This window comes from Rhea americana, unplaced genomic scaffold (assembly GCF_003343005.1).
Source record: "Rhea americana isolate MKP2758 unplaced genomic scaffold, rheAme1 scaffold_21, whole genome shotgun sequence".
Taxonomy (NCBI): Eukaryota; Metazoa; Chordata; class Aves; order Rheiformes; family Rheidae; genus Rhea; species Rhea americana.
The window spans coordinates 6,680,401-6,701,832 of NW_028186258.1; the positions used below are offsets into that span (position 1 = coordinate 6,680,401).

The 21,432-nt window shown below is 50.1% G+C and overlaps 1 protein-coding gene across 1 annotated transcript; it reads left to right on the top strand.

Annotated features, from left to right (window-relative positions):
• Positions 1–824: 824 nt before the first annotated feature.
• Positions 825–21,129, top strand: MAP2K6 (mitogen-activated protein kinase kinase 6). Its single transcript, XM_085304794.1, has 11 exons — positions 825–997; positions 3,745–3,793; positions 7,024–7,137; positions 8,678–8,797; positions 9,653–9,769; positions 10,520–10,571; positions 12,706–12,833; positions 13,587–13,664; positions 15,137–15,276; positions 17,656–17,701; positions 20,574–21,129. The coding sequence occupies exons 1-11, from the start codon at positions 825–827 to the stop codon at positions 20,649–20,651; spliced, it is 1,095 nt and encodes a 364-aa protein (XP_085160920.1). The 3' UTR covers positions 20,652–21,129.
• The last annotated feature ends 303 nt before the right edge of the window (positions 21,130–21,432 follow it).

Below are 21,432 nucleotides of genomic sequence, written 5' to 3' on the forward strand. Positions count from 1 at the left end.
ATGCATAGGTAAAGTTTGAAGAGAGTTTTGGGAACAGTGAGTAGAAATCACACTTAAAAGAAAGGTGGTAACTGATATAAATTGTTAGGTTAAAAATGTTTAAAGTCTAAATTAGATGCTTGTGCTTTTTTGGGGACCACAGATTTTATTACACACCCAAACAGCCAGATGTTTACCTTGAGGTTTTGGTGACATGACTTATGTTTCAGGTTATTTTATCCATGAATTCAAAACCCCGTGCTGAAATGTGGCTGTATATGTTTAGCCATAAAAAGGTTCTTGTATTTCTCTAGTCTGCCTGGCYCTTACATCTGCTGACTTGGACCCCATTTAGAGGAGAGCCAGCATTTGAACTGCTTTGGATTTGAGTGTTATCCAGCTCAGAAAAGCTTGGCTGGTCAGTGTGAACAGAAACAAATGGTTTTGAGGCCTGAAAACTGAATTCTGCTTTATTTTTGGAGGGTTTGCACAGCTTTAATAACGAAGATGTGAATTAGCGGTTTAAACAGAATCTGGTTCCGGACTTTCAGATTGAATTTTAAAAGATTGTAAATCCTGCCAGTGTTCGCACTTGCATATCTGGAATGGTTTAAGATCTGTCTAAGAAGCAGTCTAAGGGATTCTGTGTGGGTAGGAGTGATGAAGGAGAAATACCTTTCTCTTGGCATTTTCACAGGGCCTGCCTTTGCCAGAGCTCTTGCCTGTTTTCTGTACCAAGTTGGCAGCCAGAGCTCGCAGGTCTAAATGAAGCGTTACTGAACAAAGGCACTTTATGTTTTGAACTCTGTGCCCTGAGTCTACACCACTGGTCTGGCCTGGCATTTATGTTAAATAAGGTCAACAAATATAGGCAAGCTGTATTTTGCAAATTGAAACCAAAAAAAGAAAAAAAAAGCCTTTTAAAAAGTCTACCTCTTTCTTGTTTCGCAGGCAAGAAGAGAAACCCTGGGCTGAAAATTCCTAAAGAAGCATTTGAGCAACCACAGACAAGCTCCACGTAAGTCTCCAAACGCTAAGGGAGAATAAAAAGAAAACCAGGAGCCCAAGCTGCCTTCCAGAGTTTGCTAGCACTTGCGTTGCAGCAGCCGGGGAGCGGGCGGCTGTGTGATGGCCGCATGATGTCCAGGCCGTGTCCCAGCAGGGACCAGGGCTGGTGCTTGGAGGCCTGGAATGACTGAGATCCATCCTGAGGAACAGAGGCAAATCTGCCTAGATTAATTCTGGCACTGCCAGGAAAGATCATACTTAATATAATAAACAGGAGATTTGGTCCTCTGTGCCTGCCAGTATCCATCCTCTGCTTCCTCCAAGAGCTRGGGAAGTTGGTGTTCCAGCCTGCTACCCTGATTATAAGCCTAGGACTACAACTCCCCCTCTCCCTCCCTCAGATCAGGAGCTCTTCCAGCAATTAAAGTGCCTTTAACTCCAGAGAGGACTTTCAGCAGAGGAGATGCTCTTTTCCAGGGCACTGASTTCCCATCCTTCAGATTTTGAACCTTTTTTTCTGGACTCTTAGCCCTTCTTGCACAGTTCCTGCTGGGATGCTGAGTTGTTTTCTGGGCCCTGGGCCTCTTTCTCTCCTAGAAAAATAGCCCTTGTGTTTCTTGTGTAGCTCCAGATACGAGGCAGTCTCTCCCTGTCCTTTACACAAGCTCCCTTTCATTACCGTTGGACCTTCTGCTGGGCTCCCTCCTTTGTTGACCAATGCTGAAAGGCTTCAGATAGTTTCCCAAGGTGGGGCTGGAATGCAGCAGAGCAGCAAACACCTGGTGTGGTCCTGCACGGGTGGCATCTGGGTGAGAGAGGGTCCAACCACAGCAGCTTGTGTGGAGGCTGGGCCAGCATGGKGCTCAGCAGTTTTGGAGAGCAAGTGGGAGTCTTGCTCACTTTGGAGAAAGGACAGAGCAAGCTTTTCCCAACTCGTTATGTTGCCTGTCACTGATTAGTTGTTATAGTAATCCTTTATCTTCTAATTTGTTGAGTTTCAGTGGCTGGCACTTTTGTGGCTGAGGCTTTTGTTAGGAGACCTAATTTCCATCCCGCCATCATCTGAGAAGCGAGGATGATGCTGGGAAAGCCTGACACAAGGCAGAAGTGCCAAATAGCCCCTGTTACCATTTGGTGTAAAGATGCCGATGATGGAGGAGCTCTTCTTGCTGCTCTTCTCATGTGTTCAGAGGTGGGGGGATGTCACTCTACATCCCCTTAGAGCCAGGCCAGAAGGCGTTTGGGTGGAGCAGCCCTTTCCCGTGGCAGCTTCACAACCTAGCGATGGTGTTGGTGGCCAAGGCTGTGCCGCCCTGGCTCAGGAGGTTGGCAGCACTTGTCACCACCCATCACCTCTTGCTTGTCTGCTTGCACTGGCAGAGCAGCCCAGCTTAATGGGAATAAACCCACATATCCAGCACTGTGACAAATCACTGCCCCGGCCCTGCCCTCAGCCACCTTCTGGTCATCCTCTGGGTTCCAACAAGTAAGAGACACAGAAGGATCAGGGAGGACRGAGGGGCCAAAGCTGAAGCAAAGTCATGTCTCCTGGAGGGATGAAAACCAAGTTGGCTGCCCCAGCGGACAGTGAGAGAGTGATTTTGGTTTCTGCTGAGGATGACCTTTACTTTCCTTTTTTTCCCAAGTGGTCTGAAACAGCTGTTGCCAGCAAATCGTGCTTTCTTCTTGGACTTCTCTGGAGGTCTTGTGAAGTCAACAGATGTCGCAGCCCACCTCTGCTAAGATGCGGGGACTGTTCACAGCCTTGTTCCATCTGTCCTCACGTGGGAATAATTTTAGGACAATCACCTCGTTCCAGAAATAAATTAGCAAAAAGCCAGTTGTTTCTCTTCCTTCCCTCCTACATCCTCAGCTCAGTTGACAGCCGTTTGGCGCATGCCATTGCCACAGCTAGGAGGAGGTCAAGGTGTTGCTTTTCTGGGTCGATAGGGCAGCTCAGCCAGCTAGAGATGTTTCAGGGAAGGCAGGCCGTTAATCTRTCTGCTTAAGCCACATAATGAGCAGTTGCATGAGCTATCAATCTGTATGCTCCTGGACACATGCTGACCGTGAGCGCAGAGACCAGGGTTGAAACGAGCCAGGTGTGTCCAGGTTGGAGCACYGCAGCTCTGCGTGCACAAGGAGTGCCTTGCCTTCTCTCGTTTGTCCAGGGCTGGAGCAGAAGAGGACCATGTCCATCAGAAAGCAATATTCCAAAGAAAAAACATCCCTACATCTACCATGGCCTATTAAGAAACAGTTCCCAAAATAAACAGAGACAGTCGTAAAGCAAAGCATAGGCCTTATATGAATCTCTTTTCTTTAAACTTAAATGCTTTTGAAAACTTCCCATACCTTACACAAAAAAAGAAAAAAAAAAAAAGAGGAAATGGCTTGGTTTTTGACCTCCAATCCATTTTTTATACAGGCTGACAGGGACTGGATTCTTTCCACCTCGCTTTCCTTCCATAGGAACCGGTTGCGATCTCAGCCTGCTGAAGGCACTCCCTGCGTCCCTTCGCGTGGGAGTTGGATGCAGATGTGTGAAATTCCAGCCCCAGCAGCTTCCTTCCCTTCTGACTCCTTTCTGGGGGGACGTTGTGAATCTTGGCAGTGCCTGTTGATCSTGCAAAGCCCAGAGACCTGCTGGTGCGAGGGGATAGCCTTGGGGACCCCGTGGCCGTGGTAGTTACTCTTTGAGGGAAAAATGATCTTTGTAAGGAGCAGTTTACATATTTTCCCTTTTCTCTCCCACAGGCCACCCAGAGATCTAGACTCCAAAGCCTGCATCTCTATTGGCGAGGAGGTAAGGTTAGGAGTTGCAGTGAGCAGAAGACTGTTCGGAGACGGTGATCATCCTTGCCTGGCTGCGGTGGCACTGGGTGCTTCTCCAGGCGGGCTGCTTAGGAGATTGCTTCCCAACTAGTTTCTGATAAAAAGGAGCGGGTTAATAAACATCGGCTGTCTACAAAATGTAGCATATTTTGCGTGAAACGGGGGCTTAGCCAGCAGATGAGAGGGTGCCGGGTCTTCTGCCAGCTTGAGGAGTGCAGCTGCAAGAGGTCATCCTGTAAGCAAATCCTCCAGTGAAGAACATCTCCCCCGGAGACTCCCCTTTGCCCCCCCCAGGGATAACTGAGTGTAACGAGCTTCGTGCCGCCTTTGCCTGGATCTTACGTAAGACCTTGGCACCACGTGCCCAGTGTTACCAGCAGCAAAGTGTGGCTGGGAGTACGGTGCTGTTAGCTTTTCCGGGCTTGCGCGAGCCCTGGCAGCCCCCTCCAGCTSCTGGAGCGTCTGCCCTGGTTTCAGCCCTGGCCCGGGGCCGCTGCTGGCGGGCGCTGCTGCAAAGCTGGCGCGCTAGCCGGGGGAGCGCCCGGCCGGCGGCGGCTGCGCTGAGCCCGGGAGCTGCCCGGATTAACCCCGAGCCTGCGGCGAAAGGCAGGTTGCAGTTTGGGTTTCTCCCCGCCGCCGCCCGGTCCTGGAGGACTCGGGGTAGCTTTTCCAAGCACAGGCAGCTGTGCCTCCTCCAGCCTCCTGCTGCTGGGCTGGGTCCCGGCGGGAATTGTCTTTTTGCATTTTCGAGGACTGACTGTGTCATGCGGAAGGTCTGTCCTGGGTCTCCTTGCTCTCACCGCTTACATTTCCAGACAGCACACTGGGRTCCCTTCACATTTTCCACTGCGAACCACTTCGTTGAGAAAGAGAGAGCAGAGCGCAGAGGGAGGGTTTTTCTAAACCCGAATCAGGCCCAGCTCACATGTTTCCAATAGCTCATGGTTATAATCCAAGATCGCGTGCTGTTTTCAAAGAGCTTTGGCTACACCTCCTTCAACATTGCTATGCAAGGAGAAAGGGGTCCCTAAATCTTTCTGCAATCACTGAGATTGCTGGAATTGCTCAAATACAGCATTACAGTTGCTGCCTATGTCTGTACGGCCTTTGCTATATTTTTTTGTGCATTAAAAAAAGGCACTCTGTTCATCTAGGGGAAAAAAAAACAGACATTTTTCCCTCTGTTTTGTTAAAGAAAAAAAAAAAAAAAAAAGGTGAACATACAGGTACATCTGAGATTTGGAAATTCCGAGGTGTAGCTAATCTCCTGGAAACATCAATTACTAAACAACAGGATTACTAACTGCAGATTTCTGCAGATTTTACTTTCCATTTCAATTCCTTTGCTGATTTAAAGCCTTCATCCAAAGTATTTTCCCCTGCTAATATTGAAGGCCTTTTCATCAGGAGTCTAACTCAGCTTAGATCTTCCTGTCCTGGAAGCAAATCTTTGTGGCAGCATGGAAACCCTTCCCTCTGATGTTACAAAAATACATCAGGAAAAAAAAAACAAGAAAAAACAAGGACAACTATTTTGATAGGAGAAAATGGCACAGCAGCATTCATAAAAGCACATTAAAGCTAGGCAATAAATTTATTAGGTGCAAAAGATAGACCTCGGTGTCAGTGAGTTAATTTATGAAGTGAAATACGAATCCAATGGCATTTTATAATGTCTATCTTTGGATGCTTTTCTTTCATTTTGGATTTTTTATTTTCCCTGGCATGGAGCAGGGGCTGGAAGGTGGAAAGAGTGTGAGATGCCTCTGGAGCAAAATGGCGCAGGAGCGCGGCGGCGAAAACGCCTGCTGCTAGAGCGGGCGCCTCTTCCAAGAAAATCATTTCTCCCCCCGCCGTCCCGAGGACGAGGAAAAGCTGAAGCGCTCCAAACAGGCTCCGTGCACGGAGGCAGAAAGCCCGTGTTGGACGGTGTAAAGTGGCACAGAGCTCCGGCTTTTTCGCGTGTCCGGATATGTTGCAACCTCGGAGGCAGTGACTTGCCGCAGCTTGAATTTCCTATGGGCCCGCTAGGTGTTTGTCCAGTCGAGTTCCTTTAGGATGTGATCGCCTCTTCCACGGGCCTTTGCAAAYGTATCCCTGATCCCTAGAGAAAGCCACTTCCCCCCTGCTCCATTTGATCTTTGCTGCTAAAATTAAGAGCGGCCCYGAGAGAGACCAGGTGCTTTTTCGGAGCGGGTCCGTTGGATGGTAGCAGCGGTGTCAGGCAGTAAGAGAGGCGCGAATCTCCGCTGTTGCACGCCAGACCCTTAGCCAGGGTCGCGGGAGCCGGAGCCGGAGCCGGAGCCGGGCGGCAGCGCAGCGTGTGCCCCCCGCGGCCTCCCCAGCCTGCCCATCGCAGGCTGCAGCGCGTTCTGCTGCGCAGGCAAAACGCGGTGTGCGATTACGCGCCGTGAATCGCTTCACTATAGCCCGCTTCTTTCTGTAGGGTGATTGACTTACGTGGTTGTGCGTTCAGCAAACAGAATGGCCTGTTTTAGTAGCGAAGGCGCATTGCAAATGTCCAAAAATAATAATAAGCAAAAAACAGAGCCGCTGCACAATATCGCGGCAGAAAGGAGACGGGCAGGTTAGAATGCAGGGCGCAAACAAAGTCGTCCTTTGTGCAAGGCCGGGAGAAAGGGATCTCGAATGCTAGACAAAGTAAATCCGTCGTGGTTTAAAAATGGGGCACACTCAGCTGGTATTTGGCCCATCTACAGGTCTGGCAAAATGAGCTTTTCCAGGTCGAAAGCCATTTGGAGATATTTCCATGATTGTTTAGGGGAGGAGGACGGAAGGAAAAAAAAGGAAAAAAAAAAGGAGATTTGTAGGGGAAAGCTGTCTTGGTGTTTTCCGTCCCTGCGCTTGCAGGACTGAGTGTGAGAGTGCAGATGGCTGCACGTGGCTGGGTCCCTGTGGCAAGGCCTGGAGACYTCCTACCTACAGAGGCAGCTCCAAGAGGGATAAATCCTTCTCGTTCTTGCCCTGCCTGGGGTGCTCAGAGCCTCCACAGAGCTCTTCTTGCCGAGGAGCTAGTCCTTGTGACGGTCCCTAAGGGCCATGACTTTGTTTCTAGTCTCATGAGGTGGCTTGGGAGAGGATTCGATTTTGGAGGGGTCTCGGCTTCCGGTGCAYGCCACGGCTGTGGTGAAGCGTGGCCACCGCCTGTCCTCCTGCCACTGACGAGTTTTTCTCCTGCAGAACTTTGAGGTGAAAGCCGATGACCTGGAGCCCATCTCTGAGCTGGGACGAGGTGCGTACGGGGTGGTGGAGAAGATGCGGCACATGCCTAGCGGGCAGATCATGGCAGTGAAGGTAGAGTGAGCCTCCTGAGGTGCTTTCTGTGTGTGTCGTTGTGTGTGGACACCCTCTGAGCTCTCGTTCGTGCACGTCTCTAACCTTGCTTGTTCTCACGCATGCCTTTACTGGGGACAACTTGTTCCCATGTGAAATCCTCTTTCTACGCAGGGGCAATAATGCCAAGGTGGAGTTGGACCTTGTTTAACCAAAGAAAGGGTCATGTTTTAAAAGTACAATACTTAAAGTGTTTTTAGCATCGTGGTGCATACAGACATATTGTTCATCTGTATCTACAACATTCCTGTTTACATTAGATTTTAAAAGCTATTTGCCATCTTTCGTTAAATGTGCATACTTTTTTCTAGTGCAGTACACTCTCAGATTCAGAGCTCTGCAGAACAATAATGATTGTAATTGTAAGTAACAGTGTCCTGAAAATTAGAGTGCATAATGTAATAGTCTTCAGCTGGGACTTTTCTAGTCTCTTTGGAAAAAGAACGCTTTTTACTGGGATTTTCGCATAATATCTAGTGCAGTGGGGTCACGACAGAGGTTTGTAGATGCTACTACAAAAAATAATACTTTTGTTTCATAAGCTTGCAGTTTAAGAAAATAGTCATGGGAAGATTTGTGTTTTGGGAGTGGCAATTTTTGCATGGCCAAATTTTATCTCAAATTTCTGTTCAGAAWAAGAAAAAAGTGAAGAAGGATGCAGAGCTGAAAGTTATGAGCAAACTGAAAGAAAAATCTTAGCTCCTCAGTCTATGACCAGCCCTTGCTGTGGATGCTGGGATGTGTCTCAGGATCTTCAGGCTATGCATTTTGTCTTCTTATTTGTTTTGGTGTTCACCAAACTACAAAAGACCTCTSTAAGTAGGGTGAAAGAGGTGAAGAGTGTTTGGCAGGAATATTCAAGTCTGTTACTTGCATCTGTGACGCCAAACAGTTTAATGCCACCACATTATTTACCTTGAGTGGCTTTGGCCAAAGAGCCTAGAATAGATGTGTGTGGCCCATGCTGAGCTGTGTCATGCCCCTTCACAGCTGAGGATCCTCAGGTATTTCACATAAATGACATCTCTTCCCGGGAGAGTGGGAAATGTCATGTCCGTTTTCCAAAGTTTTGGGGAGCACAYGGCCTCTAGCTGCAAGGCCTGAGCTCCGTCTCGTGTCCAAAATCCCTCTTGATGTAAATAGATGTACTCTACAGCTCCAGAAGTCAAGGGTTTCCCCTAGCCTAGAATTTTACTTCCCGCACCCTCCTCCTCTCCCAAACTGCAGTGATTTTTGGCTGTTGTAAAAAGAGTGGCATTAGCAGGAAGATCAAAATTGCCTGCAGTGTGGGGTAATGTGTGAAGACCCCTTCTCCATCTCTTCTTGTGGCACAGCAGTGCTCCCACCTTGGATGGTGTGCTTCRGCCATGCCTCCCACAAAGAGGTGTGATAAAAGGGTAAAGGACAGGCACAGTGTCAGGCCACGGARGCCACTGGGCACAGCTGCCTGGGTGTCCTATGGAGACGCTGACGGATGGCGCTGAAATGCTTTGTGTTCCAGCGGATCCGAGCCACGGTGAACAGCCAGGAGCAGAAGAGGTTACTGATGGATTTGGATATCTCCATGAGGACAGTAGACTGCCCCTTCACTGTCACCTTCTATGGGGCGCTTTTCCGAGAGGTATGGTATCCCAGAGACCACTTGCCCTGCCCCCAGCCCGTGGGCTTGGGAGGACCCTCATGGCCACCGCTACAGAAGAGAARGTTGGGCTCTATCAAAAGCCCTTTTCAGTTCTTCTCTCTGTCTGGGAGGCTGGATCCATCCCAGGCTCTGATCTGGACTCCCTCYGAGTCCCCATGTCAGGGGTTTTATCCTCCTTCTAAACACGAAGACTTGGTGGAATTTGGATTTGCTCAGTCTCTGCCTGAGCATGTTACGTAGGATCATTTCTTGGTGCGCAAAGAGAGGCACGCTTCCACACGAAGAGAAGCAGAGGGCAGATGAGGGCTGTGGAGAGGCCCCTGTGCTGGGGCACTTGGACTTGTTCGGGGGTTTGACTGATGGGGACAACCGAGTGCCAAGGGCACTGACTCACAGTATGATTCTTCAGTGCTAATATTGTCCTGACTTGCTATGAGAAAGCCACATGGAGAAAAGGCTTTGAAGAGCAAGATTTGTTGAAGAATTTAAGCACAGCTCTGTGGAGCTGAGCACTTCCTGGCTCAACATTTGTAGAGTGACCTAAGCACTTAGGAGCCTCAGTCCTGTTATCTTTCAGGACTCCTAAATCATGGAGACTCTGCTTTGGAAAGAGATGGCAGCAATTTCACCCTAAATGTTRGTGAAGGTGGATGGCGTTCACTTCCAGCTTAAGCGGGGAGAGATAAGGCCCAGTGGAGTTTTGCTGGATGGCTTCTAAAAGGCAGGGAAGAGACAACAGGGCAGCAAGGGRGAAGCGTTAAGGAAGACCTTTGCATGTGAGAGGGAAGGTTGGTCTGTTCCAGTGTGCAGCTATTTACTTTCTTTCTTCTCCAGGGAGATGTGTGGATTTGCATGGAGCTGATGGATACCTCACTGGACAAATTCTACAAACAAGTCATTGACAAAGGCCTGACGATTCCTGAAGACATCTTGGGGAAAATAGCTGTCTCTGTGAGTATTAGCAAGGGAAGAAGGGAAGAGGGAAGGGAAAGGGGTTTTCTTCTGTAAACCAACTCCTTCATGAGCTACCCTCCCTGCCATCTTTGCACTGCGAAGAGTTTGGCCCACCATCTGGCACATATGCACATCCCTAGGTGGCTTCCAGTATTTAGTCTGAAATTATGTTCTTTATAAACCATAAATACYCCCAAAATGTGCCTGTACATGTAATAAAGAGGCAGCATGGCATTAGATATGAGGAGGGCTCTACAGCTGCTTTGCCTTCTCTTGCCATCCCTGGGTCCCCACCATCACCTCTGGCTGCTGCAGGGTGGAGGGACAGGTTCAAGCAAGGTTCCTTTTTGCTGATGAGGTGGCAGCCAGACTGGCCACAATGGAGGAGAGATGAAATAGAAACCAGTGGGCAATCAYGAGCAGTTGAGGGAGACATTTATTTGCAGGGCTGTCCCTAGACCTGAGAAATCCAGGGCTAGAGGAAAGTGGTGGATTTGGTGCCCAGCCAGGAGGTAAAGGAAGGCTTGAGGGGGAAGGAGGCTCCCAGATCTCCGTGGCAAGGTGCTGCAGAGTTGCCAGAGGAGTTTTCTCCATGGCTTGCCTGCAGGACTCACTGCCTTTTGGGAGACTTTGTTCCTTCCCTCCAAGCAGGATAAGGATGAGGATAAGGGATTAGTGAAGCCAAGGGGCAGTTCCTCCCTTTCATGGTGCTGCCAGCTCTGATTCACTCTAGATTTGTTGTTTCAGATCGTAAAAGCACTAGAACACCTACACAGTAAGCTCTCCGTAATCCACAGAGGTAAGTGCCATGCACGCAGCTGGTGACTGCTGGCTTCGGTCAGCCCTGCGCCAGGTGCCCTTATCCTAGCAAGGGCTGGCCTTGCAGCCAGGCATAGGACTCTCAAAGTATCCAGGATAAAATGGGGTTTTGACATCAAAATATTCCCTAACATCTCAGGATTTGTAAAGCCTAGTCAGAGGAAATGTCTGCTGATTTGCTCTTTAGAAACTCCATGCTCTCCTCAGCATTTCCTGCTGAGATGGAGGAGAAGTGGCCTCCAGCCTGATTCTGCTGGCAGAAAGGGCTGTTTTCCTGCAGCCTGGCTGGATTTCCTGGATTGTATTTCTCTAATCAGGAGGACTAATCCATGTTCAGATTGAATACCTCCACAAAATTAATAAAAGACTTTCCCTCTGACCTTGATGGGCTTTGGATGAGGCTGTGTGCTTGCAGGTTTCACCCCTAGCAGGTGAGCAGTGTCTCCACACCGGCATGATGGGTCATGCAGTCATCAAACTGGTCACCATCCCCTTCTGTGGCCATCCTCTAATACCCACGAGGCAGAATGCTTAGACGTCTGAAATAGCATCTAGTGAACTCATGAATACCCTCCTTAAACTTTTTTTGACATTTTCCTCRGAACATCTCCAAGATGCTGTGAACATATTTAGATAGAAAAAAAATTGCATTGTTGCTGCTTGACACCTTTATTTTTAAAAGATCATTTTCAATTTGTTGTGAGGAAGAAAAAGCCCTCTCTGGAGTGTGTGACTGCTGGGGAAAGAACCATTTGAAGTGAAAGGAGTTCAGCTGAACAGGCGGTCACGTTTTGTACACTATGCATGTGGCTGGGGGTTGAGTTCCTGCCTTCTGTATAATTTAAAGTGGGTGGAAGATGCTGCTCAGCTTCTGGATTTCTGTTTTCTTTTTCTCTTTCCACTGAAATAGTATTATCTTAACATAATAACAGATGGGTGAGGATCTCAGATACCTGAAGCTTTGGCTGCAAAGCATTTACTAGAGAGAGGATGTTAACCAACTGTAAACCACACAGTTCTAATGAGCAAGACTCAAAAGCGGCTTCTGACCTCCTTCCAACAGTGTTTCAGCTCTTCTGTTTAATAGTTTATCATATGTAGATAGAGGACCTTCTTTCAGAAGAGACCTCTTATTTCTAGGTGGCAGCAGGGAAAGAAAGATGGCTCCATTTTGAGGATAAGTCTTGGGACAGGAGAAAGCAAGGTAGTCCATGTTCTCCATGTCGGCGCAGAGCTCTGCTYGTCATTGGAGTCAGCTCAGGAAACGGACTTTGTGTTGAGATTTAATTTAGGAGTTGCCTCACCAGGAGGAATTCCCTGCTGTGCAGAAAGCACCTGCGTGCTCCTGTGGATATCACTTCTAGCCTCTTCCTGGGCTTTAACTCCGCCTTTTGATGGTGATTATAACTGGCTTCATGAGAGAAATGCAAATGTGAATAAACCAAGGATTGTAAGGCTGTGATGGGAACCAGATAAATATGACAGTAATAGATGAGACAYTGGCCTAATTTCCGTAAGGTGTGGAGCACCCACATGCCTGCTGCTGTTCCCATTGCCTTCAAGCTTGGTAACCTGAAAATCAGAGGCCACTTCTGAAATCGTGATCCTTCTGTCTTAGTTTACTGCTCCCTCCTTCCCCTGAGACACACACTCCTCTTCCCCCTTTTCTRTCTACTCCTCATCCTTTTTCCAAATCTTTTTTCTTTATGCTGCTATAAGAGCAGCTCCAGCTGGTGACTCAACGGCATGCTGGACTTTTGCAGACATCCTCTGGAGATGCTCCCAGCCCTCCTGAGATTGTTTCTCCGTTAGCACTCTGATGATCCATCACAATCCCCTGCTTCCTATGATAAGGTGGCCACATGCAATATTACAGCCCACCCAGTCACATCAGAAGGGGAGGTCCGCAAGGGAAGGGACATTTTCAGGATATATGACAGGCCAGTGAAGCACTTGTTTCACTTGTAATAGCTCCTGGGATTCTGGCAAACAGTAGCAGTAGGGTTTGCACAGGCACCTTTGGTGCCCTCTACTGATAGAAAGCTCGTTAGCTTTTTGGCTTGGTACAGCCGCCCATGCGTGACAGTGACTGTGATATGTGTTCCTTCTTGCAGATGTAAAGCCCTCTAACGTGTTGATCAATACGCAGGGGCAGGTGAAAATGTGCGATTTTGGAATTAGCGGTTACCTCGTTGACTCGGTTGCTAAAACCATGGACGCAGGATGCAAACCCTACATGGCTGTAAGTTGAGCCGCAGAGAAGCTGGGTCTAAAACCTGCTGCAGGGCAGCCAGAGGAATGTGAGACTGGGCATCGGGTTGTCCTGAAGGGGAAGGATCAGTGTCTGGCATGTGTCCTAGGGACTCAGTTTGGAAGACATATCTCTGAAATTATATGTAAAGGAGGAGATAGGTCTCACAGGTCGAATCAGGTCTCCTGGGCACTGCTTCCTGCTCCTTTACTGCCTTTGTGACCTTGAGAGGAGTCTATAATTACTCTGTGTTGCATTTTTGCCATTTGCCCTGTGGGACAATAGCATGTCCTTTCTGGGAGAAAAAAAACAATCTGCAAGAAGTGGGTCCTTCAGGCTCCTCCTTGGGAGCTGCCATTCATGACCCGCTCTCTGGGGACCCATTTCACGGGGTGGAAGCAGCTCAAGAGGGCTGAGGTTTGTCACCTCTGAGTTGCCAGATGTGTCAGAGCTCCACCACCCCATTATCTGTGGCAGGAATCATTGGCTTCTTGTGACCCATTTCTCTGTCTACCCTTACTGACAAGGATGTGCAACCAGATCTGGCCCCAAGACAGCCAACGGACAAACTGAGAGGCSTGGGATAGGTAGTCCTGACCTGCCACCCTTAAAAGACCTGGCTTAGGTTGGCTGCTGGCACCATGCTGTGCCAGGATGTGTGGTGGCTCACACTGGRAAGCCCTGAGTATAGAAGCACTGAACTGGAGCCATCTGTGATCTTCTTTGTCTTTGTCTCTTTTTCAGCCTGAAAGAATTAATCCAGAGCTGAACCAGAAGGGATACAGCGTCAAATCTGATATCTGGAGCCTGGGAATCACGATGGTAGGGTAATCTGAGGGCTTACAGCAATGCCGGAGGGTTGGATGTTCCTTGTGAGATCATCTTCTTCCCCATAGCCACACAGACACGAGTGGCTCTTGTTCCCTGGGGGGCTGGTGGGGGCAGGAATAGGAATAGTCAACTCATACTGTTCACTCCTAGCTCACTGCAGGGTCGAGGGGAAGCAATCTGGAGCTGTTTTACCAACTCCTTGCCACTAGCTTCACCGCTCCACCTTCACGGTGAAGTCAGGCTCGTTCAGGCTCACCCCCCAGCACTCTCCCCAGGTGAGGGGAGAGGACCTCTGCAGCAGGCAGTCCATAACCCTCCAGAGCATCCTCCTGGGAGGGCTGCCCCGCTGCACTTACTGCAGGGAGATACGCTCCTTGGCCGAGCTACCACTGCTTCTACCGCAGAGGGAAAAAACGAAATCAGGAGCAGGAGAAGGAGACGGGGCAGTGGTAGCCCCCGGCTTTGGGTGGCAGGCTGCTGCCTCTTCTCCCTCTTAGCGGGGCTCCCCTCTCGGCAGCCCCGAGGACTGTCCTGCGGGTGCCCACCTCGTGTGGGTGCCCGGCCCTTCGGGAGCAGCCGTGCCGCCGCCGCGGCCAGCTGCCGGGAGGTGGCAGCATGGGCTAAGGCGAGGGCGCGTGCTGCGCGTCCGGCGCCGCGCGGCTGTCCCCTCGGAGCAGGTTTGGTCTCCAACAGGAAAAAATCCTCCTGGCGTTTAGCAATTAGCAAAATCTCCTTCTGAAAAGCGGAGATCGATGACATTTCCCAAATGGCAGGAAAATCAGTGTTTAGAGGGAATCCAACTGCTTGCAAGTCATTTTCTAGTGCAGTTACCTTTTCAACCTTTTATTCCCCCAACTTCTCTGTTAAGTGCAGTCTAATATAAGGGTAACAGAGAGAACCTGCTGGGTCTCCTTAGGCCTTTTTCTTTTGGTGGGGGGAGGTTAAACACAGCCACGGGCAAGAGAAGATTTCCCAGAAGAAAACTGTGGCCACGCAGGATGGGGAACTGTCACGTATTTGTACAGGGCGTAGACAAGTGTGTTTCTAGGTAGCGCGCACACCTGGGAGGGGGTGCACGGGGCTGTTCCTGGTGGAAGAGCTGTCCCCGGGCTCTCAGCTATCGCAGCCTCGGACAAATCGCTTCCCTGAGAGCTYGTTTGAGGCCGGAGGAGCTGTCTTGGTGTGGGCGGTTGGACCAGAGGAGTTTCCCAAGGGAGCTGGAGAGGCCGAGGAGCYGGTGGCCTCCTTGGAGGGGATGTTACGTTGGAGGAGATGTTAACTCGCACCTGGAGGTGCGAGGCAAAGGAAAACGGGGCGGCGGGGGGCGAGGGGGGAATGAACCGAAGCGTCTGGCATCGGGGAYGGAGAGTCAGCAGACCTCTCACGAGGCCTCGGCGGGGACGGGGAGCCGCGTCCTTGCCGCGGGGGCCCCGAGCTGAGCCCGGGGCGCTCTCCCCCCGCAGATCGAGCTGGCCATCCTGCGGTTTCCCTACGACTCCTGGGGGACGCCCTTCCAGCAGCTCAAGCAGGTGGTGGAGGAGCCGTCGCCGCAGCTGCCGGCGGACAAGTTCTCGGCGGAGTTTGTCGACTTTACCTCGCAATGGTAGGTCCCTCCCGCGGAGCGCGTCCCCGGGCGGACGGCGGGGGCTCTCGCCGGCGCGGGAGCGCAGCGCGTGGCGGCCCGGGGGCCGCGCCGGGGACGGGGACGGGGATGGGGGGGATCCAGAAGCAGCGGGAACGTTTGGCTGCTGGCTGGGAAAAGGGCTGGAGCGCCGGGCGCCGGCGGGGRGTGGGGGGCTCGGCGGGCTGCAGAGCGGAGCCGGCTCTCCCAGCGCCCGGGGGGACGCGCGGCTGCCCCCGTCGCCCGCTTCGAAGAGAGCTGGCGGCGGCCCCGCGGCTCCTGACGGCTGCTCCCTCCAGCTTCCCTGGAAACCGCTCGGGAGGCATTTTTGTTTTCCAGGCGCTGCAGTGCCATCCGCTCCTTGCCAAGTTGGCAGGTGGATGGTGGTTTGCGCCGTAGCCAAGAAAGAGCTGCAGATCCGCAAATACAGAAATGTGAGACTGCTCCGGAGCTGCCAGCGTCAGGGCCTGGAGCCCGGGCGGCTCTGCTGTGACCCGGGAAGGGGATTATCGGCCGCTCCGGCCTGGGGACTTTGCGTACCGACGCGCGGATTCTCTGGAGCCTCGTTCAGACACGTCTGCAAGCTCTCCGCGGCTCCCCCTGCCAGTGCACGCCGAGGAGCACCTGCACGTGCCCGCGCTGCCGTGCGTCCGCCCGCGGTGGGAGCTGGCTTGGAAAAGCCCTCTCACAAAATAGCCACCCTTTTTGCAAGACCCRCAACTGAGATTTTGGACCAGCTTCTCTTCTCCCGTGCTGCCGGCTGGCTCCGTRTTATTGCAAAGTTGCCCGTACGTGCCAGGCAGGCTGCTGCTCTCCACTGAGCAGAGGCATGTTTTGCTTTTGCAAGCACGACGTCTTGAAGCTATTGCCATGGGCTGATTTAGGAATCAGAAATCCACAGCCGTTCATGGTGGTTTTACTGAGAAGAGTRACCTTGATGAGCAGCACCCATGTCTTGACAGCACATGCCTTGGGGTCCTGTGGCAATTCCTCTCTTTGCAAGTTCTACCATCTAGGATTGCCGAAGACCCCTCCACGCCAGCACTCCAAAAGTTACAGCTTTGGCTGCASTTTGCACTAGGTTATGTGTTGTTGGAGACTTGAGAATTTCTTGTGACACTGAACCAGGTCACGTCAGCTCATGAACTGAGATCATTTATTGTGGGGGCCTAGCTTAGGCCTACCTTGAATTCAAGAAGTCGAGAGTGAATCACACCACCTGCTATCCGGAGCAGTAAAACTCTCATTACCTWTAGCCAATGCAGGGAAGCTCCTGTGATGTCTGAGTTGGCATCAGTAATAAGTAATCCAAATATGGCTCTCTATTCCTGAAGATTTACATTGATTTCAGTAACTTGTCATCAGATTTCCTGGTATTAGTACCCTGGGAACAAGGTTTTTGTTTGTAGAGGGACTTAATTAAGAGGATTATACCCACACTTGAAATTCACCTTAGCACCTCAATTTGGGCTAGTTTTGAGCTCAGAGGATGTGACACATCCCGTACCTTCAATTAGGCAATATTGGCACGTATCGTTACTAGGTTCCTCTGTTCATTCACAACATGACACTAAACATGAGCTAGCTACACACAGCAAGCAGGAAATATCTATTCAGTGTGTGTCCTCCACTTCCTCTGGGCTCCGGCAAATCCCAGCAAAGCACCGGCTTATCATCACCGAGGTTCTCACTTTTGTTTTGCTCAGTGTGACACCTTTTCCCCGCCACCGACGTGTACGTGTGTGAAGATCTTTTCAAGTTGCTCCAAGTGTCTTTCCCCTAAATACACTGTCAGGAAGTGAGTAGAGATTACGTCCTGTCTTTTAAAAGCTATTTTCTGCTGGAGGGAAACCAAAATAACTTCCAGCTACAACCCTCCAGAGCCATCTGTTGTAGGAGAGGAGAAAAAAAGGATGTCCCATGTAAGCGTCCCTGCTGATAACAACGTGGTGATAAACAAATAGTTGTACACGTGCTTCAGAGCCGCTCAGTTACCACTCCCAGTTGGAGGTTGGAGGCTCTATCCACTTCCTTAGTCCCTGTTTTAGCAGGTAGTACCCAAAGGACCAATTATGCCAGTTCCCCAGCAACGTGCAATGTATTGACTTGTATATATGACATCTCCGGATCTGAGTTTGACCTTTAGCTCGCTGCAGTTGTCATACCCAGTGCTGTGTACTACCTAGGGCCTATGTGCAAGCTGYTGGCCTTCAGCTGTCGATCTAATGTATGGATGAGTGGTTGGACCTGCTATACAGAGATTTGAAGTCTTGCTTCTGTAAAGATATATATATATATGATCTTGTTTAAATTGCATACAGAATGTAACTTGTTTCCTTTTCCTTCTTTTCTTCATTAAAGCTTGAAGAAGAATTCCAAAGAACGGCCAACATACCCAGAGCTTATGGTGAGTGCGGATTAAGTAGTGTTTTGGTTGAAGAGTTTAGACATTATTAGACACTGAAGCCAACCAAGGTTTCCAGTTGTGACCGGGGAGTTGGGATACTCAGCATTTTGATGTTGATAAAAGATAGGAGAATCATGTCTATTCAGTGTCTTGGGAGAGTGGCTGCAATCAGGAGATGCTCTTGGAAACCTTGGTCAGGTGCTGATACGATCAGATCAAGGGGAAATATACTTGAAAAATATCTAAAAGCAGCTAACAAAATTACTAGGACATAAGAATGAGGTTGCAGAGAGCTTGTTACCAAGGGTAAAATTCTCCCCTTGGTTTGTGTGATGCCTTCAGACCCCAAAGCCCAATACACGCACTGCCGCATGCACTACGTGGGCTGCAGGAGCTGAATGGACTGCTAATCTTTACTGACGTGGTGGCTTGGAGAGGAGAGTTTTTGGATAGAGTGATTCCTGGATGCTAGGGACAGAGACAAGGCTGTGGCTAATACCTCTGGTTGTTGAATTTCATCCACTGCTTAGAGACTGATTGCTGTGAGTGTGGCTAGGACAGAGGAGTAACAAAGAGGAAGGAAATGCTGATAAGTCCTCGCAGTGGTGGGGGAAATGCAAGATAGCAAGATTCTGCGGTCAGACAAACTAACTGCTGACAAACTCCCAGCAGTACAGACACTGGCATAAGCTTACCCAGAACTCTGGGCCGACCCTGCGATGAGCTTTTTCTGCAGTGCCAGGGCTCCACCTCCCTCCCGCCTGCCCTTCTGAGATTGATTCTGGTGATGCCAAGAGCTGACTAAGACCAGTCGAGAAGAGCCATGCCACTTGGGAAGTCAGTGTTTTGCTCCCATAAGCATCTGTTTACATTTTTACTGCCATTTGATTCACAGCTCGTTAAAGGCAGGAAGGTGCCTAATTTAGTTATTTCTGGAGATTTGACCCAAATGCTTTGTCTGTGCTTTATGTGCACTCCATCCTTTGGTGCCATCAGTAAGACTGTCTGGCCAAGCTGGAAACTTCTGCAGAATATGCTCAGGCATAAATGTCTCCTGTTACTTGTGAGTAGTGTGTTATGCCAGCCAGCGATCTCCCTCATGCTACCCACATCCTGATACCTTCTGCCTGGAGGTGCTGGGACATCTATGGCATGAAGATGCCAAGGTTTGAAGTGCTCTTTAGGTGCAAGATGTGCTGGAAATCCTTGCATCTTTTAAAAATGAAGTGTAAGCAATGAATAATTCCTGTGGCATTTCTTGCTGGGCTCTGTAATGCAATTAGACTATATATAGATCTGATTTACGCACGCTTTGCTCAAACACTGGTTTCAGACAAAGGGAGGCCCAAGGTTTATGGCTTTTTTTCCTTTTTTTATTATTGAATAAATACATATATATTTTAAGCAAATCTCTAAAGTTTGCCAAATGGCCTTTTATCAAAAAAGTTCACCGGAGCAGCTCTGTCTGTTGCAGCATTAATACCGGTTGGCAAGCAAGTGCATTTCTATTGAATTAGGTTCTTGGATCACCTCTCCAGAGTATCTCAATGCTGTGGTATTTTATGGCTGACATGAATGTTGTGAGGTCCTGTGGCTGTGGATTGGTGTTTTGTTTTGTTTTTTCTACTCCCTCCCCTCTCTCTTATGGCATTAAGTTGCGGTACTGGATTGGACTTGTCATTTAGACCAAGACTGCTCCCTTGCTTTCCTGTGGAATTGAGGTTTCTCATGGAAAATATGACTCTGTGCTATCTTGAGCATCAGGAAAACTGATACGGATGCTTAATTTCATTTTAAAACCCACTTCCCCAGGTGAAGTGGAGCATGAAACTACTGCAGGACTCCTCCCCTGGTGGTCTGGGCACCGTGTTGAGCACGTCCCGATGGCTGAGTTGACTCAGCTACGTAGTGTATTGACCTGGTTGTTGAGCAGGGCTTGGGGCAGATGGCATAGCGCTGGCCCATTAAGTCACCCGGTGCTGGTGTGAACATACTGCCACGGGGAGGGGGAGCTTTGAAAACCGCTGCGAGCCCCCAAAATGCCTTTAAAAATGTGGTTTAAGTGAAGAGGGTCAGGAATTGAACCCGGCTCCCGCGGGCTGATGTGTGGGAAGCACAAAGKCGCCTTGCACAAGGCAGAGGGGAGCCACTCGCCCGAGCCCCGCAGGACCCCGGGGCCTCTCGGGTGCCTCTGACACCCTGGGGCCCAAATCCCTGCCGGAGCCATTTGGTCTCAGCCCTTAATTCAAGCAGATGCTAGTAACYGCGTGTTAGATGCCGAGGCGGCGGGGGCCGAGCAGCGCTGCTGCCGGCGATGCTGGTCCCAGCAGCGAGGGGCTGCATTGCACTGGGGGAATCTGGGGGCGTTTTTGCTCCTTACACGTATTTTTTCCGTTTGTGCTGAGACGCAGACGAGGCTTTCTGGCAGGATGTCTTCCCACGCTGGTCACGATTAAGCAGTTAAACACAGAGCGTGCCGCGGGCTTTCCAGCCGCCGTGGCTTTCCTCTGCCGCGGTTAGGGGTGAAGCAGCAGTCTCCTGCTGGGAGCAATCCCAGGGAAGAAATGAGCCTCAGAAGTCACCGGAGGGTAAATAYGCAACCCGCCGCGGGCAGCCCCGCTGCGGGCTCGACCTCGCYGCCGGCGGGGCCGGCGGGGTGGCAGCACCCCTGCCCCGCGGAGAGGCTGCGGACGGGGCCCAAAGCGCACAGCACGGAGAGCCCCGTTTTCTAGCACTRGCAAAAACCTGTTTTTCACTATCTAGGAGATGGCTGAAAAGCTCTTAGGGCTGATCCTTTGAGCTGCGAGTGATAAATTTTAAGACGTTCTCTCTTTTTTTGTTTCTCTTTTCTCTCTCTTCTTTTCTTTCCCAGCAACATCCTTTCTTCACGCTGCACGAATCCAAAGAGACAGACGTCGCCTCTTTTGTCAAGCTCATCCTGGGAGACTGAGAACTGGACTTGTACATGAATTGCCCTTCTGTGGACTGGTGGGTGCCGGGGAGGGGCGCGTGGCAGGACCTGTCACGGGAGCACCAACAGAAAGCCGCCGTGTTTTGTTTTGTTTTGTTTTTATTCCGAGAAACCCCCCGCCTCTCCGAAGTTTTTAAAAGGGTTCTTTGGTATCCATAGTGACATAGAATGAGCTGGTTAGTGAAATGAATTTTAATAAGGTTGGTAACCTTAAAACAAACACAAAACGAAAAAAAAAATTTTAAGAGTGATTTACATATTTAATGACAGTCGAAATCCCTCTTCCGAACTTTCTCCTCATCCCCCTTCCCTTCCTCCTGAACCGGAATTTGCTTTGTCATGGTAATAGGTGCTATGGTAGTCATGAAGTTGTATGTAGATTTATATTTTGTCCCTTCCATTATTTTAATATTTATGTTAAGTGCTCGATGGAATAGATTTCTGTTTTATATGAGGATGAATGTGTGGTGAYGATGATGATGCTAAGTGAGGCCACAGCAAGCAACAGTTGCAGGGGCGAAAAGGTGTCACGGGAGAAGAGGAAGAAGAGAAGAAGTGTCTGTGCTGTGGAAGATATTTAATGTGCATCGTAAAAGGAATTTCTAATCAAGGAAACATCAAGCGCTGCTCTGGGCGTCCCTCCCTCCTCCTCCAGGCGAGAGGGGACAGCAGCCGCCTCGCTGATGCCCGGGAGAAAGCGGGGGTGCCGCGGGGCGCGATTCCGGCGCTGTCGGCAGCAAGCCCTGCGTGCGTCCCCGAG